Genomic DNA, 25,662 nt, shown 5'->3' on the forward strand with positions numbered 1-25,662 from the left:
TCTCAGCATCTGATTTGGCAGTCCAGCCCCTGCTGTCTTCCTCGTATTCAGGACTTTTGAGGCAATTCCTTTTTTCGTTCCTGTACCAGCTGACACCAGGCATTCCTCCAGTACTCCGGAAAAGACTGCAGCTAAGTGACTAGTATGCTCCAGGGAGTTTGTTCTTTGAGCGCCGCGCTTTCCTAGAACAGCTGGTGTATTTCAGAACTTGTATTTTGGCAAAGTACTTATCTTGAAGAGACAAATGCATTTCTGAACATTCTACATTATTATTGTAGTTACTTGCCTAAATGTGCTTCAGGAAATCTGCTTTAGCTCAAGTACTACAAAAAGTGACCGTGCAATTTTAAAAGAGCATTTACTTGACTTTTCTTTCTCGAATAGCATAATTCTTGGTTTTAAATTGTGTCATTCATGCCTGTGTTTCAGGTTTGAGGAATTTGCTTTTGAAGTGTTTTTACACACACAGTGAAACCAAACCAAACTGTGCCATCCTAACTGTTTAAACCCAGAGTGGACATTTGTATTTCTTGGATTGTTTTTGTTCCTTTTAGTTTAACCCTATGCATGCAGGAAAGTTATATGTGATATAATTAATGCCCTTCTTTGTCTTTCTTGTGCATAAGTGCAACCACAGTTCTAATTGTAGTGTGCAATAGAGAATCTCTGTGAAGCCAGCCCTAGTGTTGCAGTACTTATTGTTATGGTACTCAGTTTGGGTTTTTGGTAATGCAGTGTTAGTAATTGTGCCAACAGTTACCATTATCCAAGAAAAGTGCTGGACCATCCCTGTGTTCTTCTACCGCTCCCGTGCCCATATCAGAAAGAGAGGTTCAGTTTCAAGAAATTGAGTGCACTAACTCTACTATCACTCTGTCAACAATGACCTGCCCCCGAAGATACAGGGTGCCTGGCTGGACCGGCAAGACATGGCAATGTTTTGTCTCTTTCTCTTCCACTTCCCCTTTCCTTTTGGGACACCTGCCGGGATTTCTGTGTCTGCCAGGAAGTGCCGAGAGGTGTTCCAGGAGGTCGGGGGTCATACCATCGCCGGGCAGACATCCTGTTTTTCAGGTGAGTGGCCCCGTCACAACACCCATAATCTTGTAGGGAAAAGATTGGGAGGACTTAGGAGCTGTGGCTGCTTGGGGGGGGGGGGGGGGATGAATTGGGGAGTTGGTGGGGATGGTGGCTGTAGTGGACCTCAGGGGTCAGTATGAACCTCTCCCTTGTATAGCCTAGGAAGCTTGTGTGGGGCGGTGGCTGGAATAAGGTTGGTGCGGTTGAACACCCCTTTCATATCCAAAAAAGGGGCAAAAGGCAGGGCAGCTGAGAGGCCCAAGGACTTGGCCGTTGCCCACAAGTCCTTAAAGCGCTCCATCACCGAGTATGCCTTGTCTCCTAAGATATGGATGCCATTGAAAGGTATGTCCATGAGGGTAGCCTGGACATCCCTCCCCCCCCCCAAAAAAAACAGATGTTCTCAGCCAGGTGTGGCATCAGAGTGCCATGGTTATGGAATCAGTTCTGCCCAGCAAATCGAATTTGTCTAAACCACAGTGAATGGTGAACTTAGCTGCATCTCTCCCATCATTGACCGCTTGAGAGAGTGGCCTGGGCCTCCTCCGGAACATTTGGCAGCACCTGAGCAACTGTATCCCACAGGGTGTGGGAATAGTAGCCCAATAAGCATGGGTTGTTCATCAACTGCAATGCAAGGCTGGTGAAGGAAAACATCTTCTCTCCCAAGCTATCGATCCTCTTGGATTCCCTGTCCAGGGGAGTGAGAGGGAACGTGCCATGAGGGGTAGAGACTTGGACTACCTAGCTCTAAGGGTTGGGGTTTTGGGTGAGGATGGTTAGGTCCCCAGGTGTTGAGCGATGGCAGTGGGCAATTGTCCTAGTCACCGGAGTTCCTGTTCATCTTGACTGCCACTGAGGGTAAATCGGGTCCAGGACCTCAGCCACCTTTCTTCACTACCACCATAGCATATGTTGCTCCCTCCTCCCATAGCCATGGTAAGGGGAGAAAACATTCCAGTATCTGGAGGATAGCCAGTCTGCTGGCATCACCCAGTTCCTCACACCAGTCCATGCTTTCCTGGATTCCAGCTATTCTACAGGGTCCAGTGACCATGTCACAGAGGCCTGACCCTTCAGAATAGGGCTCAAGCACTGACCTAGGACACGTGAGTCCTGTCAGCGCTGGAACTGGACGGTCAACTGAGTTCAGGCTCCGTGTCGGATTCAGGAATCCAAATTGGGCTACGCCCCAGGAGCTTCGGGACCGGAGTCACAGAAGGCCGTGGTGACACAACTGGCGCCGGTCCAGATCCATGATCAGATCCATGGGGCCCATCGGAGCTGGTGAAGAACCTGATGGGGCCTGCTCTGACACTCAAGCGCCTCAGTTTAAACCCGGTCTTTCTCGAGGACATCCTTGACACACCAGGAGGAAAGTCCCTTCAAAACACAATGTTGACCAAATGTCAAAAAAGGACTGTAAAAAAACAGAGGGGTAGCTCTTCTCTGGATTGGCATTAACTGGTGCGGAAAGAAAATAAGTAACTTCAGCGAGGTGGTGCCTACATAGGGACCGTCACTCCACTTCTGACGCAGATGATGCCGATGCACAGAGCCGACCTACCAGCGCGCAGGGCTACTGCTCACGAAAAAAATTCCGGAGTCTGATGCCTGGGAAATTCAAAGGTAAGGAACCTGCAGTTAAGAGTTGCGAGCAGATACGTTCAGTACAAAAAATAAATGCATATTTGGTGCAACACTAAGATAACCACAACATTAATAAACAATGTTTGATTGATACTGCAAAACACAAAATATGCAAGTGAGGGAAAAGGGCAGAAACTAAAGCACAACACGGCCCTTAAGCAGATCTATAGGTCTGTCAGAGGTTATGCAAGAACATTTGGAATATTTGATAAAAAATCAATTATCTCAATAGAAGTGCAATCACTGTGGGCCTTGTAACTGAAGAATATGTGGGCAATGGAGAATGCAATATTATAGCTATTACAAAGGGATTGATTGGCTCTCAGATTCCAGACTCTAGCTAGTGACGTACTGGAATACGAAGGTCTTTTGAAGAAAGAATGACCGCAAAAAAGTCACAGATTTAAACAACTGTTATATGTATGCAGAATATTAGAAATACAATGATATTTAAGGAATAATTATAATAAAGAAGAGCAGCATATGAACTTAACAAGATTGGAGCATTTACTACAGCCTGCTGAATGTATTCCAATATATATCTACATTGTTTTGATTACTACATGGTGACCGATGTTTCCACTCTTTCGCCTTTCTTAACCATTTGTAACATATTCTAGTAAAAGAGGCATGAGACCACAAAGCATTCAGTAATGTTTTCCACAGGTAAGCTGGGAAACCTGCAACAATTCACATTTTCCACACATAATCTTAGCAAACCTTTGTGCATTATGTTTTCATGTAAGCAAAGATATGTGTGCACCTGCTCATGGAAAAATTTTTCCAAGTAAGGGTTGATGCACTTGATTGTTTTTTTTTCTCTTAGGGTAAAATGTGTTTACCTATGGAGAACCTACTTCCTCTGCACCCCTCCTATTTCCAGTAGTGTTCTTGCCACACCCTGGAACAGGTTTTACGCTTGTCTTGTCAGGACTGTCATGAACACCCATAATTATGTAAGTTTATGAGTGCCAAAAATCAAACCGCATTCCTGCCTGGAATACCCACTTCCTGAAATGTGCTTACTCCCATGAACATCTTTGTGTGACTAAACCCTTTCACAAGTGCAGAACCTGGTGCGCATGTTAGCCAAAAGACACATGAAAGGAACCAGACACGCAAAACGTTGACTCTGACAGCACCTTGCAAAGTCTATCTCGTTGTTAAACGTAATTATGCAACTAAAGTAAGGCACAGTGAGGTGAAGTGGTATGTCTAATATACACACTGTGGTGTGGTCAAATGGAGAAGGTCATACTGTGGGCAAATTCCTTGTTACTCAGATGAACCTTGCCCACGAATGCCCAGTGTCAGAATAGGAAAGCTTGCCTGCATCCAATTTATGAAACAAATGATCAAATGTCTTGTGCTAGTGACCCAAAGGAGAAAACAGGTTAAAACACAATCACATTGTTTATTAAGCGTAACCCATTACTCAACAGTTCTTTTCAAATCTTGAGTTATTGATCAACAATATGGCGGAACAGTTTATTGCAATCAACAGATGCTCTTCAAGATAATAAATCAGAGTTGCCACTACAAAACAAAGGTCAAAGCATAAGTCCTTTCTACATTATGAGAGGATCTAGGTGCTCATTTCAGCTAGTTAATGCATCAATGATACGTTTTCTTTTAAATACACTCAAGGCATATTAGCTCGTCTGCCACGTTTTCACACAATATTTTACAACACTGGTCTTGAACGTGTTTTTAGTGAGTCCTTTATTGTCTGGCTTTATTTGAACATATTTAACAGTAATGTGGTCTAGCAGGGTGGCATTTCCTTGTACTGTACATTACTGTCTCTGTTGACTGGATAACAAGAATGACGTTGACAATAGGAACCATCTAAAACCCATTCTGTAGTCCTTCCCATCGTTTTGGCCTGAATGCAGAATTTGTTGAAGGCTTGGTTGTTCTTCTGAACTCCATGTTCGGCGCCTGGCATTGGAAACCACTCAAGAGGTCTAATGTTCCTTTAGCGTTTTTTCAGTGCCTTCCCTTGGCGCTTTTTCCTCTTCACACATGGAGCTTCTGAAAACCAAAGTTAAAGAGAATTTAAAGTGAACTCTTCTAATTTTAAAACATATACTGAAACCCATTTTGCTTGCAAGAGATAACAAAGAAGAACGTTAGTAAAAATCCATCCTACATCATTGTTTGGGCAAAACTCAGTGTTCTATTAACGAAATGCATCTCATTCTTTCACTCAACTACATGCCAAACCACAAACATGCTTTAGATCCTATTTCTGATTTCAGGCTCATTCCTTTTGAGGTCTAAGTGCGAATCGACCCTCAGTTTCCCAAACAACTTCTCTTCAAGACAACATTCACTTGTAAACTAACTTATTTACCTTATTTGGCCCTCGTTATGAGTAGCTCGTTAATTCTGATGATACTGGTAATGACAAATACACGTGGCCTATAAGCATGCTGTTCTAAACTGTACTGAATTGCAGACTTCTACCAACATGCATTTAATGATTCTAGTATTGTATTTATCTAAGTAATGCTCCCTTTTCACTGTACAAGGAAAAGATTGAATGAGCAATACAACACCAAGCAAGAGTAGTATCACGTATGCGGTTTCACATTCTATATGTACGTTAGGATCAAGGCAGGGTCCTAAGGCTAGGAATCATTACCATGTCCTCTTGGTGTCCTGCTGAAAGCCATAAACCCTGAGAGACTGTGACATATGGCTGAAACATAATGACATTAACAAGCACTGGCAAAACCCTTTGGTTATGTCAATGTGTTCAAAGTTCAGTAGTGAACACCAGCTGTCTGCAGGCTGCGTTAAAAAAGTTAAAGGTCCCGAAGTGCCTGACCGCCAGAAAAGTAACCAAATAAGATCGGTCTTGCCAGAAAGGCCATTCTTAGAATCCTTCAGTTGTACCGTTGTAGATAAAGTAGCTACTAGGCGGCTGCTGGCCTTCCAAAGATGGGAGAGGGGCAGAAAGCAGTAGCACAGCTCCAAGTCACTGGAGACCAGAAATTCTACTGCTGGACTGCAACACAGATCAGTGTCACTGGGGACTAGGTATGCTACTGCTGGGCTTTCGTTCAACTGCCCAATGCACCCTGGGAGTTGTAGTTTTGTTTAGCTTCAACAGGACTAGAGAACCGGAGAATAATGGTTTACACTAGTAAAGCTGATCGAGGTAAACAGGAGCTGGCTCGGTGCCAACGAGAGTGCTGCCTGGAGGTGGACTACATATCACTGGGAAGCGGAAAGGAATTCTGAGCAATGCCCACAGGTTAGAAATCCATTCTTAAGGAAGGCATGGCTTGCATCAGGCGCAAAGCAAGCTGTGGAAGTTGAATGCATCACTAGTGCACAGGTTTTCCTTCAAAGCGCAGTGGAGGAGGCTGAATTTAAAGAGAAAGAGATTCGGGGGGGGGGGGGGGGGGGTTGGGTGATCATGGCCATAATGGGCACTTCCCAAGTTGGCACTCTCATCAGAGGAAATAAGAATGCATCAAATCAAGGAGACCCAGGGCACATGATGCCAGGGGTGGCTCCTCCGCTAACGTGGAGGAACGTTGCCCCACTAGAAAGGAAACACAGAATGATAACGTTATGTTATTATCATTTTATTTTTCCTGGAAGAAGGGGCAGGCTGGGCTGGAGGGGGGGGTCAGAGGAGGGCTATGAACCACAATGGTCAGTGAGAGGGGGTGGGCTGGCGAAAGCAGGACGAGGGAGCGGGACACACATGCAGAGACATGCTCTCGATGAGAGCATGTCCAAAATTTACAAACTACCAGGAAGAAGCCTGCTGTCAGTGGAAGGACACTGGCCATAGACAGGTACCTGGCCAAGGTCCACGGCAAACAGACACTGAAGACTCCATGCTGAAGCCCTGGGAGGAGGCAGGAAGGAAGAGCGGACCAATCAGAATAAAGGAAACAAAAGTTATGTGGGAGCCACCCAATGGTAAGTACTTCCAAAGTGGATTTGGGGTGCTGCCTCAGTCAAATTGGATCGAGTTTGGTTCGTAGGCTAAAACCACTATAGGTGAAAGTACTCCTCCGGCAGTGGGACAGGTGTCAATGTGGAAGGGAGTGGTACAAATCTTCATACCAGAACAGAAGTCTGCACCTAGGTCATAGATGAACTCAAAGTAGGTTCACGGGGCACAGTCTGTGCCGAGGATAGATCTGTGGAGGTAACCCAACTGGAGGCCCCTGCATCGCCAGAGGCATGTCAGAGAGAACAGGTGTAGTGCCAAAGAAGCCATGAATGGTTTCCCTGAAGTCCTAGATTTGCTACAAAGATGGCACATTAAAGCCCTTATGACTTTCCTGGAGATGGAGAGTGGCGACATGGGGGCAGGTTTTGCTCAACTTTCTTGTCTTTATTCTTCAACCTAGATTTAGGCTTAACCAAAACCTTTGACCGCAACGAGAACCTGGCACAGGAATGGCTTTGGGAGCGGGAGGGAAAAAAGTCTACACTCTCCACTTCAACTTGAAGCCACTATTGCATGGTTTATTCTGGTGTTTCGCAATGAACACCTTCTTTTCACAACAGTGGATCAACTTGAAGTTCATGAGGGTGCATTCGCTGCATGAACTCAAGTTGATCCACAAAAACACCAAAGGCACATCCATCGTGGTTCTTTCACAGACATGTGTTTCTAAAGACTAGGCAAGGTTTAAATCCTGTAGTCTGTGAAGGGGACATTATTCCCTTCACACCAAGTCCGAATGTTTATGTTTTTTTGTGGAAAAATCCTGTCACTGGATCCCTGTCTGGAGGTGCAGAAAGAAAAGAAGAAATGTCAGCATGCCGAGGAGGCACTATATGCTGCTTTGTTTGCCACTGCTTTACCATTTACATCTACCGGATCCAGTCTGACACCTGGGGATATTCGAAATGGGGGGAATCCGAAGTCAGAAGTATCCCCAAGAAAATAATTGACTATTTATAGCAATATTTTCACTCATACAATGGAATGATCCAGTTTATTCTGACAGTAAAGAAATATTTACAATTTAGTAAGGGATAGTTTACTAATACAGACAAAATAAAAGTGCCACAATGAGAAATGGTAGCGTCTAATGCAAAACGTAGTTGAAAAAGATGTCAGAGGACTTTGCAACTTGTTGAAGCTACTTGAAACTACAAAGCATTGCAGTCTGCTTTCTGATGTCAATGAGCCTGTTAGGTGACCTGAAAACACGGTTTAAGGGATTAGAGGTGGATGAAAGGATGACCGAGTTTCCCATGCACATAGGCCTGCGTCAACTGGTTTTACTTTCTAAATAAAAAAAAAGATATTGAAAGTTTGAAACCTATCCAGACACTCGGCAGAGACCGAATACCAGTGTCCACAATACTTTGTGACCCTCAATGATGGTCGATAAAAATCACAAACCACTTTCGTCTAGGTAAATGATAGAGGTCAGGTAGCAGATGTTTGGAGGGGTGCAATTATAATACTCTAGTATATGATTGGAGATGGATCTCACCCAGCCTTGTACAGTTTAATGTTTCTATTCCACTGCAAAGGTTTCTGCCAACTGACGCCAAGGCAACGTGAGAATAGACCAGTTCAGTACAGGATTTTCCTTAGGAGCACGCTGGATTTAGACCAGGTTTCAGCAAAACAGATCAGTGTTCTCACATGTGGTGTTGGTACAGAAATCCACAACCATAGGACAGTTACATCACATTATTGTGAACCACCTTAACAGACTTGACTGGTGCGCGAGGCAACATAAAAATGCTTTATGCATTCCAGAGGGCCTTCTCACAATTGCCAAACTACCAGAACTCCAAAGAAACTGGAAGCATGTGCACGTTGGTATAATGAGCACAATAGCCCAAAGGAAAGCTGTGCACTTTGTGCATCCTTGTATCTTTTCATCTGATTTACCACATTATACAAAGGGTGCCTAAGCTTTTTCTCCTACGATGAGTAAGCACCATATTTTAGGCAGATGATTAGGTAATTCTTCATCATACTTTCATTGTACTATAGCACCAGAAGCATGGCCTCGTAAATTATTGCAGTAATATGCTGACTGTAAGTGTAAACAAAATAAGTCCAGTAAAGTTCTTGTACATGGAAAGACAGCATTCATGGTCCCATGGTGGCTAAGACATCAAGAATTGGGAGTGGTGAATGCCAAGCCACAAGTTAGTTATAGAGTTTACCAACAACATGACTAGGAAGCTGCCCTGGGGTCAAAGAGCAGCAAGGACTGTTCTGAACTGATTAGGGCGGATTACATTTAACAAGCATAGTGGCATGTCTTATGTGGTATACAATATACCTCTCATCTTTCAAGTCGTCGCTTATACAGTGAATTACAATGGTCAAGGGGTAAGTGTTTGAAGCAGTTATTTGGTCTTCAAATGTGCTTGTAACAGGCACACTTGCTAGCGCAGGTGTCTAATAAGAAATTATTAATGAGTGTTTATATGTTTTGAATAATGAGTTTATGTAGAAAATGAAATAACATAGAAAAATAATGCACACATTTGAAAATGTGACCTCGAAGAATGGCCACCAGTGTTAACAAAATGTACTGATACTTATGAAATGTTAAATATGTGTTAGACTAGCGCAGTAATATGTCATATTAATGTTTATGAAGTATGCTTTAGCTTATTAATTGTAGGCCTTAACTTAGCGAGTGTCTTGGCCAATTTTGCCAGGCCTCATGTAAAAGCTGTATTTATTAGCGTTTAATAAAAATGCCAACCAATTGAATTAAACTGTGAAATGTCTATTGTATTGTTAAGTGTGCTTAACAGAAGCTTTTCATGAGAACCGACTGTTAGGAGATGATGTTCTTGTTAATGCAACATTTTATGTGTAATGTGTGTGAGACGGACTTTCCCAGGACAAGAACAATGAAGATACTGACTAGAGTAGAAGCTTCAACAATATTGTTACCCGACGAACCGAATGATGAGAACATCGCAGGGCGAATCAATCATCAGTAAGAGACCGGAGAAATATCAGAATTCATAGATTTGGTATAGCAGTGTTATTGGACAGAGTGTGAACATAAGATTAACTGACCAACAGGGAATTAGAGGATAGTTTAGGTGACTTTGATATAACAACAACGGAGAGGGAAAAGACTTCAGATTTTAGGAGAGGGAGAAGGGCCCCAGACTATTCCTTCCGACATTCTGGCTCACTGGGCCGTATTTTCCTGACCGAGAGCCTGATGCATTGCTGATCGACTGATGTCCTGAGGACGAAGACTGATTCTGCTTTGCTGACCCCTACAGAGGATAGGTATAAACCGAAACGTGATTATCATGCATATTTGCTTTTTCTTTCTAGGTACCAACTGCCCTGTTTTATCTATGACTATGGTAGTTAGATGATTTTCCAAATTTGTGTTACTAAATTGTTTTGCACGAAGCCCAACATGCTGATCTGATGTTAGTTAAGGATTCTCGCCAATTGAGTTATGATAACAGGGACTAATGCTTGATGAACTTCTCTTCTGAATTTCATGTACTTCATTACGTTGACGCAGCAGACTCTGCTATTGATTTGCACCGTAACTCTAGAATGTGTTGTAGTTCAAGATTTGATTAGATTGCGCTTCCTCGGTCGCGTTGGACAACCAGTGTTGTTGTTGTATGTGTCATTTGATTTTGAGATTAATCTACATGACCTAAGCATTGTTAATATAGGGAAAATAAACATTCTAAACTTTACTAAGGGTGTGGTTATTCATGACTGAAAGGTCATGGTGCATGATAATTACTGACTCCACTGATTATTGATTTTATTGATTACTGATTGTTGATTATTGTGTATCGATTACTGATGATGTACTGGAGCTATGGTAAGAACTTCTTAATTGTGAGTCAAAAGGTTCATCAACCTATTTGCGTCCCCTTGTAAGTTTACTTATAAAGATCTGACGCACTAACACACTCTGGGCTGAACTTACCAACACTCCTTGAAAGCAAATTCAGATATTCTACTACTTAAATACATGGCCACCTGAACAGCTCAGATCCGGCCTACAGTCTCTCAGAAGAGACGCCTTTTTAAGAACCTTTGGAATAGACACATGTTCAGAAATGTTTAAATCCATGCATAATATGTAATGTGGAAACGTACGTATTACGTTAAGGATGGGACTTAAAGTTCCATTCCAAGATTCAGGGATGAATTGGGAGTTTGCTAAAGGACAGGCTATAGGTAGATGAGAAAATAATTGTATGTCTTGCTTTCTCATTTCTGGAGAGAAAGACGTCTGCATGTACCTCCACACAATGGCTGATCTGAGAAAAGAGTTACTGAGTTTAGGACTGGATGATGTTGGGTGAAAAAAAAAAAAGGGGGCAAACATCAAATCCGTTTCTGTGATGTGTACGTATACTATGTGATGTGCAAGTACTTTTTAACGTGTACAATTGCGCTGTGCCGATTCTTAAGAAGTGTGGAACATTTGCAATTGTAAAGAAAATGCTATATTTTACTGCGTTTAAGAAAACTGTTTAAGGGGCTGATGACTATATCTGATGGATCAAATGGGCTAAATAAAAAAAATAATACCAGCAATTTATTAATAACAAGTATATAAATCTACCTGCATTCCATTCTTTCGTTCCTCAAAACCCAGATATTTCATTAAAAGCTTTAAACACACAGTACAAGTGCAGATGGATAACCTACTCAGGTGACAGGATTTCAGTGTTTCAAGTAAGATGTTCCATGACAAGGTGATACAAACTATTTTTCTTCAAACCAGAGGTCCCGGATAGTTTGGAAAAAAAAACAGATTTAGCTCAAGTTTAACAAACTGACATATTTGGCTTTGTGATAACTACTTAGGAGGAAGTGCTACAATTCTCTCTCACACCCTTCTACAATTTGCAAGAAGATATATAATGCTGAACACGCAGGACTTTTGTTTGACGGAACAGATCGGGTACATTTGCAGTGCCTCTTCAAAAAGGCGTTTAGTCTATTCAGAAATGGTATCACTGCAAGAAGAAGAAGAAATAAGGGAGCTATTCATGTGACTGACATGTGGAAGCTTGAAAAGGTACGAAGATGTTTAGAAATATCCTATAAGTTATATAATCTTATACAAGTAAGAGATGTTAAGGAGCCTGATGCAATGACATCTTGAAAAGTGGAATTGGTTTCCAGAGCAGGTATGTCTTCACATCGACAGCCCATTACTTCTGATGCGTCTAGTTACAGTAAAGATCCTAACTAGGAATAAGATCAAATGATGTACTCAGTTTAGCCAACATATGTGCAAAATCGTATTATCAACCTTACCAACGACTTGCCACATTATTGCTTTGATCAGATGACGTAAACTCTGGAAATGTAGACGAATGATTGTTCAAAAATCAGTATGTGTATCCGATGGATTTTTTTGTAGTTAGGTGGTAAGCAAAGAACGTAATGTGCAATTACTTAGTTATGAAGCCTTACATCAACAAGGACTTTCCTGCACTTTAAATCGGAAAATCTGTACCAGACAACTGACACTCATTTCTGTGTAACATTATGCTTGTGAACGAGCCATCTCATTCAATGTGCCACTGATGCTGCATGCACTTACATACACCTTGAAACATTTCGAATAGTTCAAAAGGCACACGAACCAAAATACAATGTGTCATGGCGGATCGGATTTCAGGATGCTTGGTGAGATGTGCAGCCAGGAGAGAATGATTACACCATTTTGTCGTGAAGGCACAAAAAGGCAGTACAATAGAATGAAACTCCAATTATTAAACTAATTTGCTTAAAGGCTAACATACCTTTCTCACTGGAAGTATCTTCTTCGATTATTACTGGCATACTCACACTCCCACGGAGGTCTTTTTCATCTGAAACTGAACAACAGGAAAAGTGAGAGGTCAAAGATTTCTTTGGTAAGCATTTGAGCTTGACTCTAGAGAGGTGGATTGATAGCACATTTTCCCATACAGCATGAGGAAAGGTTTCATGGATGGGATTAGTTTATCTCCACTACATTGAAAAAGCAGCCGTTACAGGGACCTCAGAACACTTTCACAAAATGTATTCAGTTTTTTGATGCATTGGGGAGTATCTATTTTGTCTTGAATAATATTGGCAAGCCATGCAGATCAAACATTACACACTACATCGTCTGGCCGATTACTAATAGCACACACAGATGGGACTCGTATCATGGGCCTTGGGAACAAATGCAAGACAATATTTACCTACAGGTTAAACAAGTATGGCAACCCAATAAAATGTAACCCAAACTATTGTCAAAATGTCTAGAGAAGAATCCACCAATATGGTTTAACTTACTTTTCATCTGGACCTTAACGGGACCATCATATGAATGATGTCACAATAGGTTTTATAAACTGATCAAATGTCATCAAACATTTTGGAACCCGCCTGTTGGTGACTGTTGATGATGTATTGAATCATTCTTAAAAGAAATGCTCAACTTAAATGCCACCTTATAGATGCTATGAACAATGGAGAACTTTTTCAACAGGTAATAAATACATAACTTGTTTCTTTAGGATTGACTTGACATAACAGCTGTATGCAAAGATGTATTTTTGCAAATTCTTTAAAATATACATAGAGTGGGTTTTGGCTCAACCCACAGGAGGAATAGTGACTCATTTGCTACAATTGGCTGTTTAAGATATCGTTTAGTCTTACAGAAGGTGCCTCCACTGGAATGCACGAAGGACTATTTTACATCAAACATACACTCAATCATCAATCATTCTCACGCTGCTTGTCACATTCAATTCTTTGTCTGCTAGGTGCATTTTAATCAGAAAGCAACCAGATCCCCAAATTCTGAACCAACCTTTAACAAGGTCCAAACTCCACATAATAAATGGATCAGGAGAAATGCGATACAAAACAGAACTTGGCCAGAACTAATCACTTGAGATCAAAAAGCGAACCACAGGGACAGAAATCACGCATCAAGTAACACTGATTCACGCAGCTGTAGTTGATAAACATCCCAAATAGTTGTCTTGATATTTTAGAATAAATAAATTATCCATTACTCCATTTACTCTAAATAAGCGGTGATTTGTACATCTTGTTTACAATGGAGGGTGTAGCTTTATTCACCCATCAATCCATCCACCTCTTAATTTTCAGCAGTCGTCCCTAAAGTGAAATGCATGTACCTGGGCAAGTGTGCATTGAGCTTACAAGGCTATGGCCACCGCTGCCAGAAAAGAGAATTGTTCTGCCTAGTCAGACCACCTCCCAGCCATTGCCCGCTTGTTTGGTAACTGAGGTGGCTGATGGAAGAAAATATTTTTCTTCTATTTAGCCAAGTCTTGATCTAAGTCATGCCTGCTGCTGCAGATATCAGCCACAAAATAAGTATACACTGGACCTGCTCCACTCTGTGCCTGCAGAACTTTCTTTCACAAGTTCAGGATGAGCAACTCATTCACCCTTCATCAAGCTGTTTCCATGCCATATCCCTCCTATTATCCTTAGTCATCAAAATTGGCAATCAGTTATGTCTGTGATCTTTCTTTCAGTTTATGTTATTTAGGAGCTAAGGAAGTAGTAAGAAGCAGTTAGGCAATCAGCAAAGGAAGTTGTATTTAGACTTCAAATGTGGGTTGATGATTGAGCCTGCAAGGAAGGTGTCATGTGATGGTACAAATTGCATTCTTGTCAAACATGCACAAGTGATTTTAGGTTTAAATAGATTATTACTCGAGGATGGAGCAACACAGCTTGGATAGTGTGAAATTTGCAATGTATTATAACAGCCAACATATTTCACTCTGGCATACTGCTATGAAGTATTCTCAAGGAAAGTAAAGAAAAAGTGTTTGCTAAAATGAAAGTTCACCGCTGGTACGTGATTGTCATCACTGAACTTTCTGAATTTTGACTGGGCCCTATTTCAACACTTTTTCACACTAGTAATGACTGTAGAGACCATTTGACCTGATCATTAAGGGTGGTGCTTATGTACTCAGTAAGATCCACACCTGCAGATCCAAAGATCTTAGTAAATACTGCCCTGATAGAGCAGAAGTAAACAAGAAAATGATAAATGGAATGCTTAAATTAATCTCAGCTACTGGTAATTACGCATGGCCACATACCAGTCAGATGTTATTTTGCACACCCTGCTACCTTAGTTTGGAGCCAGTCACATGCGAATCAGTCTTGACTCTACCTCAATGAGTACAGTCCAGCCTGAACAGGCAGGCCAGATCCTTCCTGAACCGGAACACAAGCAACCCAGGACCTGTTGCACACTACTTAGGGCTCTTACCCAGGTATTGCTTGGTTCCAGTGACACAGCGTGCACAGGACCCACTTCTGAGCCTACCCATCCCACTTAGGGCGATACACTAAAGTATACAAAAAAGTGATGGGTGGAATGGTTTAATTTTAATTAATCTCAACCACTGGTAATACTATGGCCACATCTCAGCCATTGAGGTGACATGGTTATTGTGCACACCATGTCACCTCAGTTTTGACCCAGCCATATGCAAATCAGTCTTGACCCTGTTGAGTCTAGTCTGAACTGCCAGGCCAGGCTTGGTGGTTCAGTATGGACTGTTCCTATTGGAGAAGTGTTAAGACTGATTTGCATATAGCTGGGCCTAATGTGTTGTGGTATGGCTGGCAAGAGACTAATAAGTTGGAATGCTACCTGTAGCAATAGCCAGTGGTTAGACTTACTGCAAGCATCCTCCCTAATGCCCTAAGTGGCCTAGGGTATGCCCAGACATGAGTCACTTGCCCACTGCGCCACTGGAACCAAGATACACCTATCTGAAAAGCCCCAATCAGGGTGAAACCAGTCTTTGTCTGCTTGGTTTAGACGGGACCTAGAATGTTTTCCATACGGCTGGGTTTAATCTAAGATGGTATGGTGGGCAAAAAAGAAAGATGGGTTGCAATATTATCCCTAGTGATTGCCAGTGGTTAGACTTATTGCAAGCATCCTCCCATCGCCTTTTCTGTGTTTGTTCTATGTTCCCAGGTTTTGTTTACTTAACTATGGACTGATATTTTGTTTTAACAAAAACAAAATACTTTCTGTGACTACATTTTCTGTCCCATAAATGCTTTAGTTAATCACCGTTATACATTATTTCTATAATGTACAACCTACCATTTTGAATCTGTAATTGACTACAGGAGCCCACAACCACCCAGTGTACAACCTGGACAACAGATTAAAAAAAAGACGAGGACCTGAGAGTGCGATTGGTAACCCAAAATCTGGATTTGGTTTGAGCTTGCAAAGTAGTTATAACTTGCATGTTTTGAATAAGGTTGTTGAACCACCTTTCAACTTTGGTAACCTGACCACTTTGGAATCATGTACAGGATCAGAGACTGTAGAAGAAATACCATGCACTGAGACGTTTACGGATTATAAAGACTACCATTTCAAAATTACAGGGTCTTTAAAAAATTGCTTCAAGTCATCATGGCACCTAAAAGGTGTTTATGAGCTTGAAGTCTTGTGCCTATGTGTGTGCTCTAAGCAATATTTCAGTGTAATAATTAAATGTTCAATGGCATGTGTGGCTGTAGATACACATGCTTTGCATAAGTCTGCCATCTAGTGTTGGGCTCGGAGTGTTGCATGTTGTTTTTGTTCAAAGAATCTTTTCAAGACACAAGATCGAGTGACTACTCCTCTCGGTGATACTGTGCATAGGCATGGAATCCTTTGTTAGATTGTTTTCTCTCCATCATCAGATTCAGACATGTTTCCTCTCATTCCGGTATTTCTTTGCTCGGTCTCTTCCGAACTTTCCCTTCAGTCTTTCTTTCAACGACGGTATACTATTTTGATCGCAATTTTCCAAAATTAAAGTACTCGATCTGAATTCCTGCGTCGGGGTCAGCTCTCCGTCCTTCCGAGTGTCAACGCCCTTTTTGGGCCTACTCCTTCAAGTGCTGTTGAAATATGCAGGGCTGATACAGCAGACTCCATTTAAGTTCTGTCCTCTATGCCACTCCAAATTTCCACACACCGATCAACACCTGGTGTGTAACTTGAGCTTGTCCCCGGACCATAAAGAAGAGAACTGCAAACCCTGTAGGTCTTTTAGATCGAAGAAGACTCTCCGGGACCAAAGAGTGCACCGGTTGGAGATGGCATTGAAGACACAGGACGACACTCCCAACATCTTCAGGGAGGAACATGCACAGGAGGAAATCAGACAAAGTCAGCCCTCTCCATTCGGGATTCCGAGTCAGACGTCGACTCTGACATTGTGAGTCAGCTGATTTCTGCAGGACAACATGGGAGTACATCAGCCCCAACTTCCCATCTAAAGACTTTGGAAAAACATCTAAGCTGGTAGTCAGTCCACCACTGCTTTCGGGCCATAGTCAGATCCGAAAGTTACATTCGGATGCCCGCACTCTGGCTCAGCACTGAAAATTGCCAAAGCCATGACATTTTTGGCATCGACCACAGACTCTACTGCATCCCACACAATCACGTGGTCGAGTCAAGTTTTTGACCTAAGCATTTCGGCTCCGAGAAAGAAGCCTTCTACATCAGTTCTGGAGCAGACACCTTCGGTTTGACAAAAGGATTCCATTCTGAAAACTTCGAACCGAGGACAATGGCTTCCAAGGACTCTGCTCTTTCATCTAGAGCAACTTCACCAGTGGAGCCAATTCTGGAACTAATAGACGCTCGTCAGCACCAGATACACATACAGAAGGGAACAGAGAAAATAACTGCTTCTCTGCCTGCTCCAATTATAGGGAGACTTACCTTTCAAGAGATATTGGACACTGCTCCTCCTCCTAAGAAGGTCTCTAAGGACAAAGGGAAGGCTCCAGATCACCCTCAGCCTTCTCCACCTCACTCTCCTGTACTTCCTCTTACTCCTCCACCACCACCACAATCTCCTACATCTTTCATACAGACACAATATTATCCAAAACGGTCATTATCACCTCATGGAGATGATTTAGGTGAAATTCCACAGGATGTAGATCCATGTGATTTATATGATCCAGATCCCATACTCCCTAGTGCCCCTGATTTGTATCCAGCAAGGCCTTTAGTCCCTGAAGATGCAACAGATATTGCAAGGGCAGTTGCATACCATAATGTACGTATGCACACTGACCCCACTGAAGAGGATTTCCTCTTTGATACACTGACTAGCACTCACAAACAGAGTAAGTTCCTACCCATGTTGCCAGGTATGCTTAGACATGCCACAGATATCTTTAAAGAACCTGTTAGGGCATGGGTTAAAACCCCAAGGGTTGACAAAAAGTACAAAGCAGCACCATCAGATCCTATATTTATTGAATCACAAGTGCCTCCTGACTCCACAGTCGTAAGTGCAGCACGAAAGTGTGCTAATAGTAAGTCCATAGGAGATGTTCCCCCTCCTGATTAGAGAGAACAAAAACCTTGATGCAGCAGGGAAAAGAGTAGCTGCACAAGCTGCTAATCATTGGAGAATTGCAATTTCACAGGCACTTTTGGCAAGATAAGACAGGGCCCACTGGGACGAGATGGAAGAACTGCTCAGTACCTACCACAGGAACATCAAAAAAGGAGTCAAGAGATAGTTTCAGAAGGGCGGCACTAGGTGTAAACACCAGTGTTATTATAAGAAGGCATGCTTGGAAGAAATGTTCAGGCTTCAAGCCACATGCCTTTCGATAAAGAACACTTGTTTGGCCCAGAAGTTGATACCATCATTGACAAGCTGAAAAAAGATTCAGAGACTGCTAAAGCTATGGGGGACCTACTAACTACACCAAATAGGGGTAATTTTCACAGACCCCAATTTAGGGGGGGTTTCAAAACGTCATTTACTGAGCCTTTCAACTCTCAGGCCAAACAAGGAACACACTTTTACAATTGCGGTTCATTCAGAGGCTCTTACAGGGGCGCAAATAATAAAGGCAGAGGTAAGGCATCCACTTCTAGAGGTTCTTTCTCAAACACATGCCTGTGACTGCTTACAGATTCCTCCAACACACACCTCTCAAGCAGGAGAAGACCAGCAAATTTCAATCACCATTGATCAATAGGTTCTATCAATAATCCAACATGGTTACTGTCTAGAACTCATTTCCACGCCACCAAATATTCCTCCCTTGGGTTCACAAACTTTCACACAACTATCTCACTCCTTTGAAAGAAGAGGTACAATCCTTTCTACTCAAAGGGGTTATAGTACCAGTTCCCCTGTCTCCAGGATTAGGAATATATTCCCTAAACGTCCTTAAACCAAAGAAAGATGGGTCACTAAGACTAATTCTGAATCTCAGACCTCTCAACCTATACATCATTTCAGAGCATTTCCACATGGTCACATGGTGATTTAATGACAGCCTTAATTTTCAAGGATGCTTATTTTCACATTCCCATACATCCAGCACATTGCAAATACCTTAGATTTGTCATTGCAGGAAAACACTATCAATTAATGGTTACACCAACTTGGGGTAACAACCGCTCCCAGAGTATTCACAAAATGTCTAGCAGTAGTTGCCACATTCCTCAGGAGACAACATATTCAAGTCTTCCCATAACTGGACGACTGGCTCATCAAGGCAAATACCATCCAACAATGTCAGAATCATACTCCGTACACAGTAAATCTTCTACACATTCTGGGATTTACAATCAACTTCCTCAAATCTCATCTCCAACCCTCACAGATACAGTCATATCTGGGAACAATTCTCAATAATCACTCAGAGTTGGCATATCCAAACCCAGCTCACATTCAAGCCTTCCAAACTCTTCTGTTTCAATTACAGGAGAACCACACTTACACAGTAAGGATGGTGATGCAGCTAATACGGATGATGGCTTCATGCATTTCCATCATTCCTCATGCCAGACTACACATGCCTCCCTTACTGCAGTGTCTATCTGGTCAGTGGGCTTAGTCACAGGGTCATCTCCAGGATCTAGTGTTGTTGGACCGCCACACTCGCTGCTCTCGGAATGCGTGGAATCCCATCAACCTCTCCAAGGGGCGGCTGTTTCAAGAACTTGTGCCTAAGATCAGTCTCACTACAGATGCATCACAGATAGGTTGGGAGGTTCATCTCAACAGCCTTACGATACAAGGCAGGTAGGATCCCATTCAACAAACTTATCACATTGATAATTTGGAGTTAGTAGCAGTCTTTCTAACACTGAAAGCATTTCTGCCACAACTCTCCCACAAAGTGGTTCTAGTCCGTACAGACAACACGACAATCATGTATTATCTGCAGAAACAGGGGGAACACACTTGTCTCAATTGTTCCTTCTTGCTCAGACAACTTGGAAATGGGTAATTCACCATCACATTCAATTACTGGCAGAATATCTCCCGGGAATGGATAATCAGTTTGAAGTCCTCCTAAGCAGGATGCAGCAACAAGTCCACTAATGGGAACTTCACCCACAAGTACTTCAGCAATACTTTCACCTGTGGGGGGAACACCAGAAATAGTCCTCTTTGCCACTGCATAAAATTCAAAATGCCAAAACTTTGCGTCCAAGTATCCACACCATCAGTCCAAGTGCGATGCTCTATGATGAACTGGTCAGGGATATTTGCATACACTTTTCCGCCTCTCCCACTCATTCCATTTCCAATTCGCAAACTGAGACAAACCTCACTCACCAGGATCCTTGTAGCCCCTAGATGGGCCTGCCAGCCTTTGTACACAACACTGTTGGATCGGTCTGTGGTTCCCCACCAGAAACATCCAAACAGACCAGATCTTCTGACTCAAAAGTGAGGTCAAATCAGAAATCCAGACCCCAAAACACTCAGTCTTGCGATATGGCTCCTGAAGCCATAGAGTTTGGACATTTACAACTCCTTTCTACAACTCTACAACTACAGACGGTGTTATGCTGCAAAATGGAAACGTTTTGAATGCTACTGTCAACCTAAACACATTGACCCACTCAAAGCATCAGTGCAAGACACTGTTTGTTACATGCTACATTTACGAAAGCAAATTTAGCATACTCATCTATTAGACTTCATTTAGCAGCAATAACTGCTTACCTCCAAAAGAGGTAAGCAGTTATTTCTTTGTTCAGAATTCCTGTAATCAAAGCATTTATGGAAGGTCTTAAAAGACTTATTCCATCCTGGGTTCATCCAGCTCCAGTATGGAACCTTAATATTGTCCTTACTAGACTCATGCGTCCACCTTTTGAAACCATGCACTCCTGCTCTTTCATTCATGAAAGGTTGCCTTTTTAGTGCCTATCACTTCCTTACAACGTGCAAGTTAAATACAAGCTTTCACTTTAGAATAGCCTTTTTTTCCAAGTACATAGAGTAGTCCTTAGGCCAAACCCTACATTTCTCCCAAAAGCAGTTTCACAATTTCACATTAACCGTTCAGTTGAGTTACTTGTTTTTTCCCCACAGCCAGGCTCAGTTGCTGAAAGAGCTCTTCACACACTAGATGTTAAAAGAGCTCTTATCTTTTATATTGATAGGCCTAAAAGGTTTAGAAAATCCAAACAACGTTTTGTAGCATTTTCAATGCCTCACAAAGACAATCCAATCTCAAAAAATGGAATAGCTAGATGGATAGTTAAGTGCATTCAAACTTGTTACCTTGAAGCTAAAATAAAATTACCTACAGCTACTAGAGCATATTCTATTAAGAAAAATGTGCTTCCATGGCTTTTTAGGAAACATTCCAATAGCAGATATTTGTAAAGCTGCTACTTGGTCTACACCATACACTTTCCCTAATCATTACTGTGTAGATGTTTTAGCTCGTCAACAAGCAAATGTTGGCCAGGCAGTGCTCACGACACTTTTTCAGACTACTCTAACTCCTACAAGCTAGCCACCGCCTACAGGGAGAGAACTGCTTTACAGTCTATGGAAAGCATATTTGTCTACAGCCACACATGCCCTCGAACAGAAAATGTTACTTACCCAGTAGACATCTGTTTATGGCATGTAGTGCTGTAGATTCTCATGCGCCATCCCACCTCCGCGGAAGCCTGTGGTGGTTGTAGTTAAACTATTTCACAAATATTTTACAAATATTGTACATATGTACATACACTGCATAGACATCCTTTTTATATATATATATATATATATATATATATAATTTTTTTTTTTTTTTTTTTCCTTACCTCACCTGCCTACGGGAAAAAATAAAGGACTCGATGCCCATGCGCAGTATCATGGAAAGCAGGAGTCAATCGATCTCTTAACACAAAAAGATTCTTCAAACAAAAATAACTTGCAATACTCCTAGCGCAACACTAGATGGTGGACTTAGGCAAAGCATGTGAATCTACATGCCACAAACAGATGTCTACTGGGGAAGTAACATTTTCCATTCTGTACATACTTATTAACAAAATATAATGATGGTAGTACATTTGATGTTTTTTGGTTGCAAGTGTCTGGTTCATGTTCACTCGAAGAATTACAAAAACAAAATGCTCTATAAGGAATGCCCTTTAGCCTTGTTTTTCTTACTTCTCATATTCTCCTCAACAAAACTATTAGATTAAATATCAACCCAGAACTTCAACTCACACTCCATTTCCACTTGATTAGGCCCAGTACGCAGTCTAGTCTAGTACCACTTTTATAGAGGTCCCATTTGAGCCCTAAATAATATCCATACAATGCACACCTCGTTCCCTTTAATCTCTTCAGTTAACGTATATGATCTAATGCAAAACTGTTTCACTATACTATCAAAAAGCAAGAGATGGCTACATTTGCTAAAAAGGGGTAATCAAATGGCATACTGAAACAGTGTTTCTAGTTAAAACTGAACAAAAGCTAAATGTGTTTTTATTTAAAAATGTAGGATTTTAATGGCTCTGCTCCACATATTCTTTTTATTTAGGTGTTAAGAACACAATGTATATTTTAAACTCCAGAGCTACCTTGGGTTTCACCCGATGACTTTCTAAAACGTGGATGTAGTCTCTTTCTACTTCTTTGCTCCATTGTTAATTTTTTCTTTCCTTGGTCAGATCCAGATTCAGACGATTCCACCTTTACCTGGCGATGCCTTCTTGACTTCGGGGCCTGAAATATATAGAGCGAGAGAACACGAGACAGATAAGAATAGAGTTTATCCGTTTTTTTTTTTTTAAACAATAAAATGTTTACTACCAGTTTAGGCCTTCTTACAACCTGGACCTCTTTCACAACAATATTATAAAAGTCATTATGGAACCTGAGCCTCATTTACAGTCCAACATAGAATTTACATTCAGCTTGTATTTAATTTAGTATTCCTTAAAAATTCAACCAATTCAGTGCACTTTTGCTTGAAGTCTTTAGAGCAAAAAGCCATCCCTAAAATAATAATATGGTCATACACTTGCTGACTCATTCTATTTATAGGATTGTGATGTGAAATCAAAGCAGAAAATGTATGTACTTTTAGAAGTGCCTGAAACCTGGGATCTTCAGCAGAACCATCAGAATGTTTTTCATAGTTATCTTAAAAGCTGATGGACCATTGCACCTCCGTTGAGTTCATTTCTGAAACTCTCCACAAACATCCTCAAACATACCATTTCCTAGGATTTCCTGGATTTAAGGAATCACCGGTCCTGTCCACTTACAATATGCCACTACGTCTGAGAGACAGATTTTAGGGCAATTAAAATCGAGCACAAGATACTAGCTTTGTCTATGACCTTAAGATCACACAAGTCACCTCTAAAACCTTCTAAGTCCTCTGCAGTGCGCAATGTTTGACCATCGTTTTGGCAAAGAAAAATACATTGCTACTATGCCCCACTGAGCCTACTTTCTAGGCATCAAATAAGGATTGGGGTTTCAATTTTATCAGAGATCACACCGTTGGTTGATCACTATTAGTGTAATGTGCGATATCACACAGTAGTCACTACCATAATGTATTCCGAAAATACACAACCATCTCTCTTTCCAAAGAGTTACTATGTCGTTTTATACTCCACTAAATATTGAAATAGCATCTAAGGTGTGTCCTTGTCCTCTACCACTATCCATAACAAGTCAACCCTTTAAATCTAATATTAATGCACCCTTGGAGACAGATGGACAAGAGTTTCTCCAATTAGCACATGAAACTGCAGAATCAAGTTTTTTGCAGGATGACAGTAACAACTGTGACCCTTACTCAGGACACAAAGCTCTTCTCATTTAGAGCCAGTTTCATAAATGAATGTCTATATCCTGAAATCAGGTTTTATCGTTTTCACAATGAGTTTGGCTCTTTTGGGCATCATCAACCTTAACCACAACACCAAGTTTGCAACAGATTTGAGCACATCTCTGGCCCTCATTCACAACATCCAACAGTTAATTAGACAGGACACACTCTACTTATGCACATTTCCTACTCATACTGAGGCCAGCTTACAAAACATTCAAATGGCTGACTGCTCTATGGGCTGCAGACTGTACAAATGATTACAATGAGGAGATGTAATGCTAAAGATAATGTCTTTACCTTCGAAGCAAGCATGGAAAAGGAATCACAAAAGAAAGTTCATGGTCTGTTAACAAGAAATATTTTCTGCAGACACTTGCACACATATTTATGAAATGCATGCTTTGCCAGAAAATGACGGACTTGAGATGGAAACTGCATTTTATATGTAAAACGAGAACCGAAAACCACACAAACGCCCAGCTTTTGGACGCAACCTTTACTATAGCATTCAGACCAAATTTTGGCAGATAAGGAAATTGAGGCACTGAAGATGGGGATAACTTGCACAGATCACATTGTGATCAAGTGGGAAGGACAGATTTGTAACACAGACCTTGTCCGAACGTAGCTCCCTTAAAGGCTACACCACATTTCTTCTTCAACAAACATATATGGGGAGGTGGCTTTTGAACGTTAAAGCTTCTACAGGTTATTATCAAAATAATATATTCAGTGAAGTGATTGAGCAAACAATGAGAATAATTGTTGCTCATCTTTAAATGTTGGTTTCAGAAGAACCCGAGGACCTGTATTAAGAACTAGGCAGGGCCTGCCGGTCATTAGTGAAGACAAGCTATTACCGTTTGGGGGCTCTTGCATAAATAGTGTAAATACCACCTGCAGGCTAGTGCAGATAAGGGTCTTTGCATCATTTGGAATGAACAATATATTTGTCAATCCCCATGTCAGTTCTGCGTATGATCTGGCAGCAACAAAGGCATTAGAGAGTCATTTATACATCGTGTCACTTCTACAATGAGCTATATACAAAACAGGAGCTGCTTGTTTAACCACAATCATGCATAGGCCATATGTAACTAACGGTAACAAAGCCACAAGAGGAAGAATGCTAAATGACAATTGCTTATAAAACTGTGAACAGCGAAATATCGAGATATCCACCAAAGGAGAATGAATCTAAGAAAAGGAAGATAAAACTCAAGAATCATCGATTAATGAAGCGTGCTATTTTTTATACTAAACAACTCCCTATGTACCAATTCAAAAGGTTAGGGTATTCAGTGAATTAAACCAGTGAGGCATGGACGTGTGTATAAACAAATAGGGTAAAGAAGTAGCTTCAAACATGCTCCATCCTGTCTAGCCATTGAAATAAACCTGTTCAGATGTGAAACAAAATTATCCGCCAACAACCCACACTGTTGATGATGTTTTGATCCCACAGAATACTAGGACAATCATCAGGACAAAACACGAAAGAGTCAATCACTCATTTACAATGATTGGTGGTCCAGCCAGTCACACCTAAGCTGCAGCTTCATTTCACCTTCTCCCAAAAAGAGTTGATTTGTTTGTGTTGCAAGTGTTTGCGGTGGGCAACCACCAGTAATTCTGCTAGGCTCCAGTGTTTGATCATTCCTACTGGATGAGGACTCCAGCTGCTGAATTGCCCCTTGCTGTAATAGAACTCTTGATGAGTTGCTGATGCCATTCGTGATAAAGTTAAGAGTATAATTTCACCTCACATTAAT

At 41.5% G+C, this 25,662-nt stretch overlaps 1 protein-coding gene across 1 annotated transcript in view; it reads right to left on the bottom strand.

Moving 5' to 3' along the window:
* Window positions 1-4,124: 4,124 nt before the first annotated feature.
* The window catches only part of SNAPC1 (small nuclear RNA activating complex polypeptide 1), a 202,768-nt gene continuing 181,230 nt past the window's right edge, over window positions 4,125-25,662 (bottom strand). Inside the window, exons 8-10 of the mRNA XM_069207392.1 lie at window positions 22,623-22,767; window positions 12,502-12,576; window positions 4,125-4,764 (exon numbers count right to left, since the gene is read on the bottom strand). Of these exons, the coding sequence (XP_069063493.1) occupies window positions 4,709-4,764; window positions 12,502-12,576; window positions 22,623-22,767 (276 nt within the window). The 3' untranslated portion in view covers window positions 4,125-4,708. The remainder of the gene's footprint in view (window positions 4,765-12,501; window positions 12,577-22,622; window positions 22,768-25,662) is intronic.

The sequence above is a fragment of the Pleurodeles waltl genome, chromosome 9 (genome assembly GCF_031143425.1).
Source record: "Pleurodeles waltl isolate 20211129_DDA chromosome 9, aPleWal1.hap1.20221129, whole genome shotgun sequence".
Lineage (NCBI taxonomy): Eukaryota > Metazoa > Chordata > Amphibia > Caudata > Salamandridae > Pleurodeles > Pleurodeles waltl.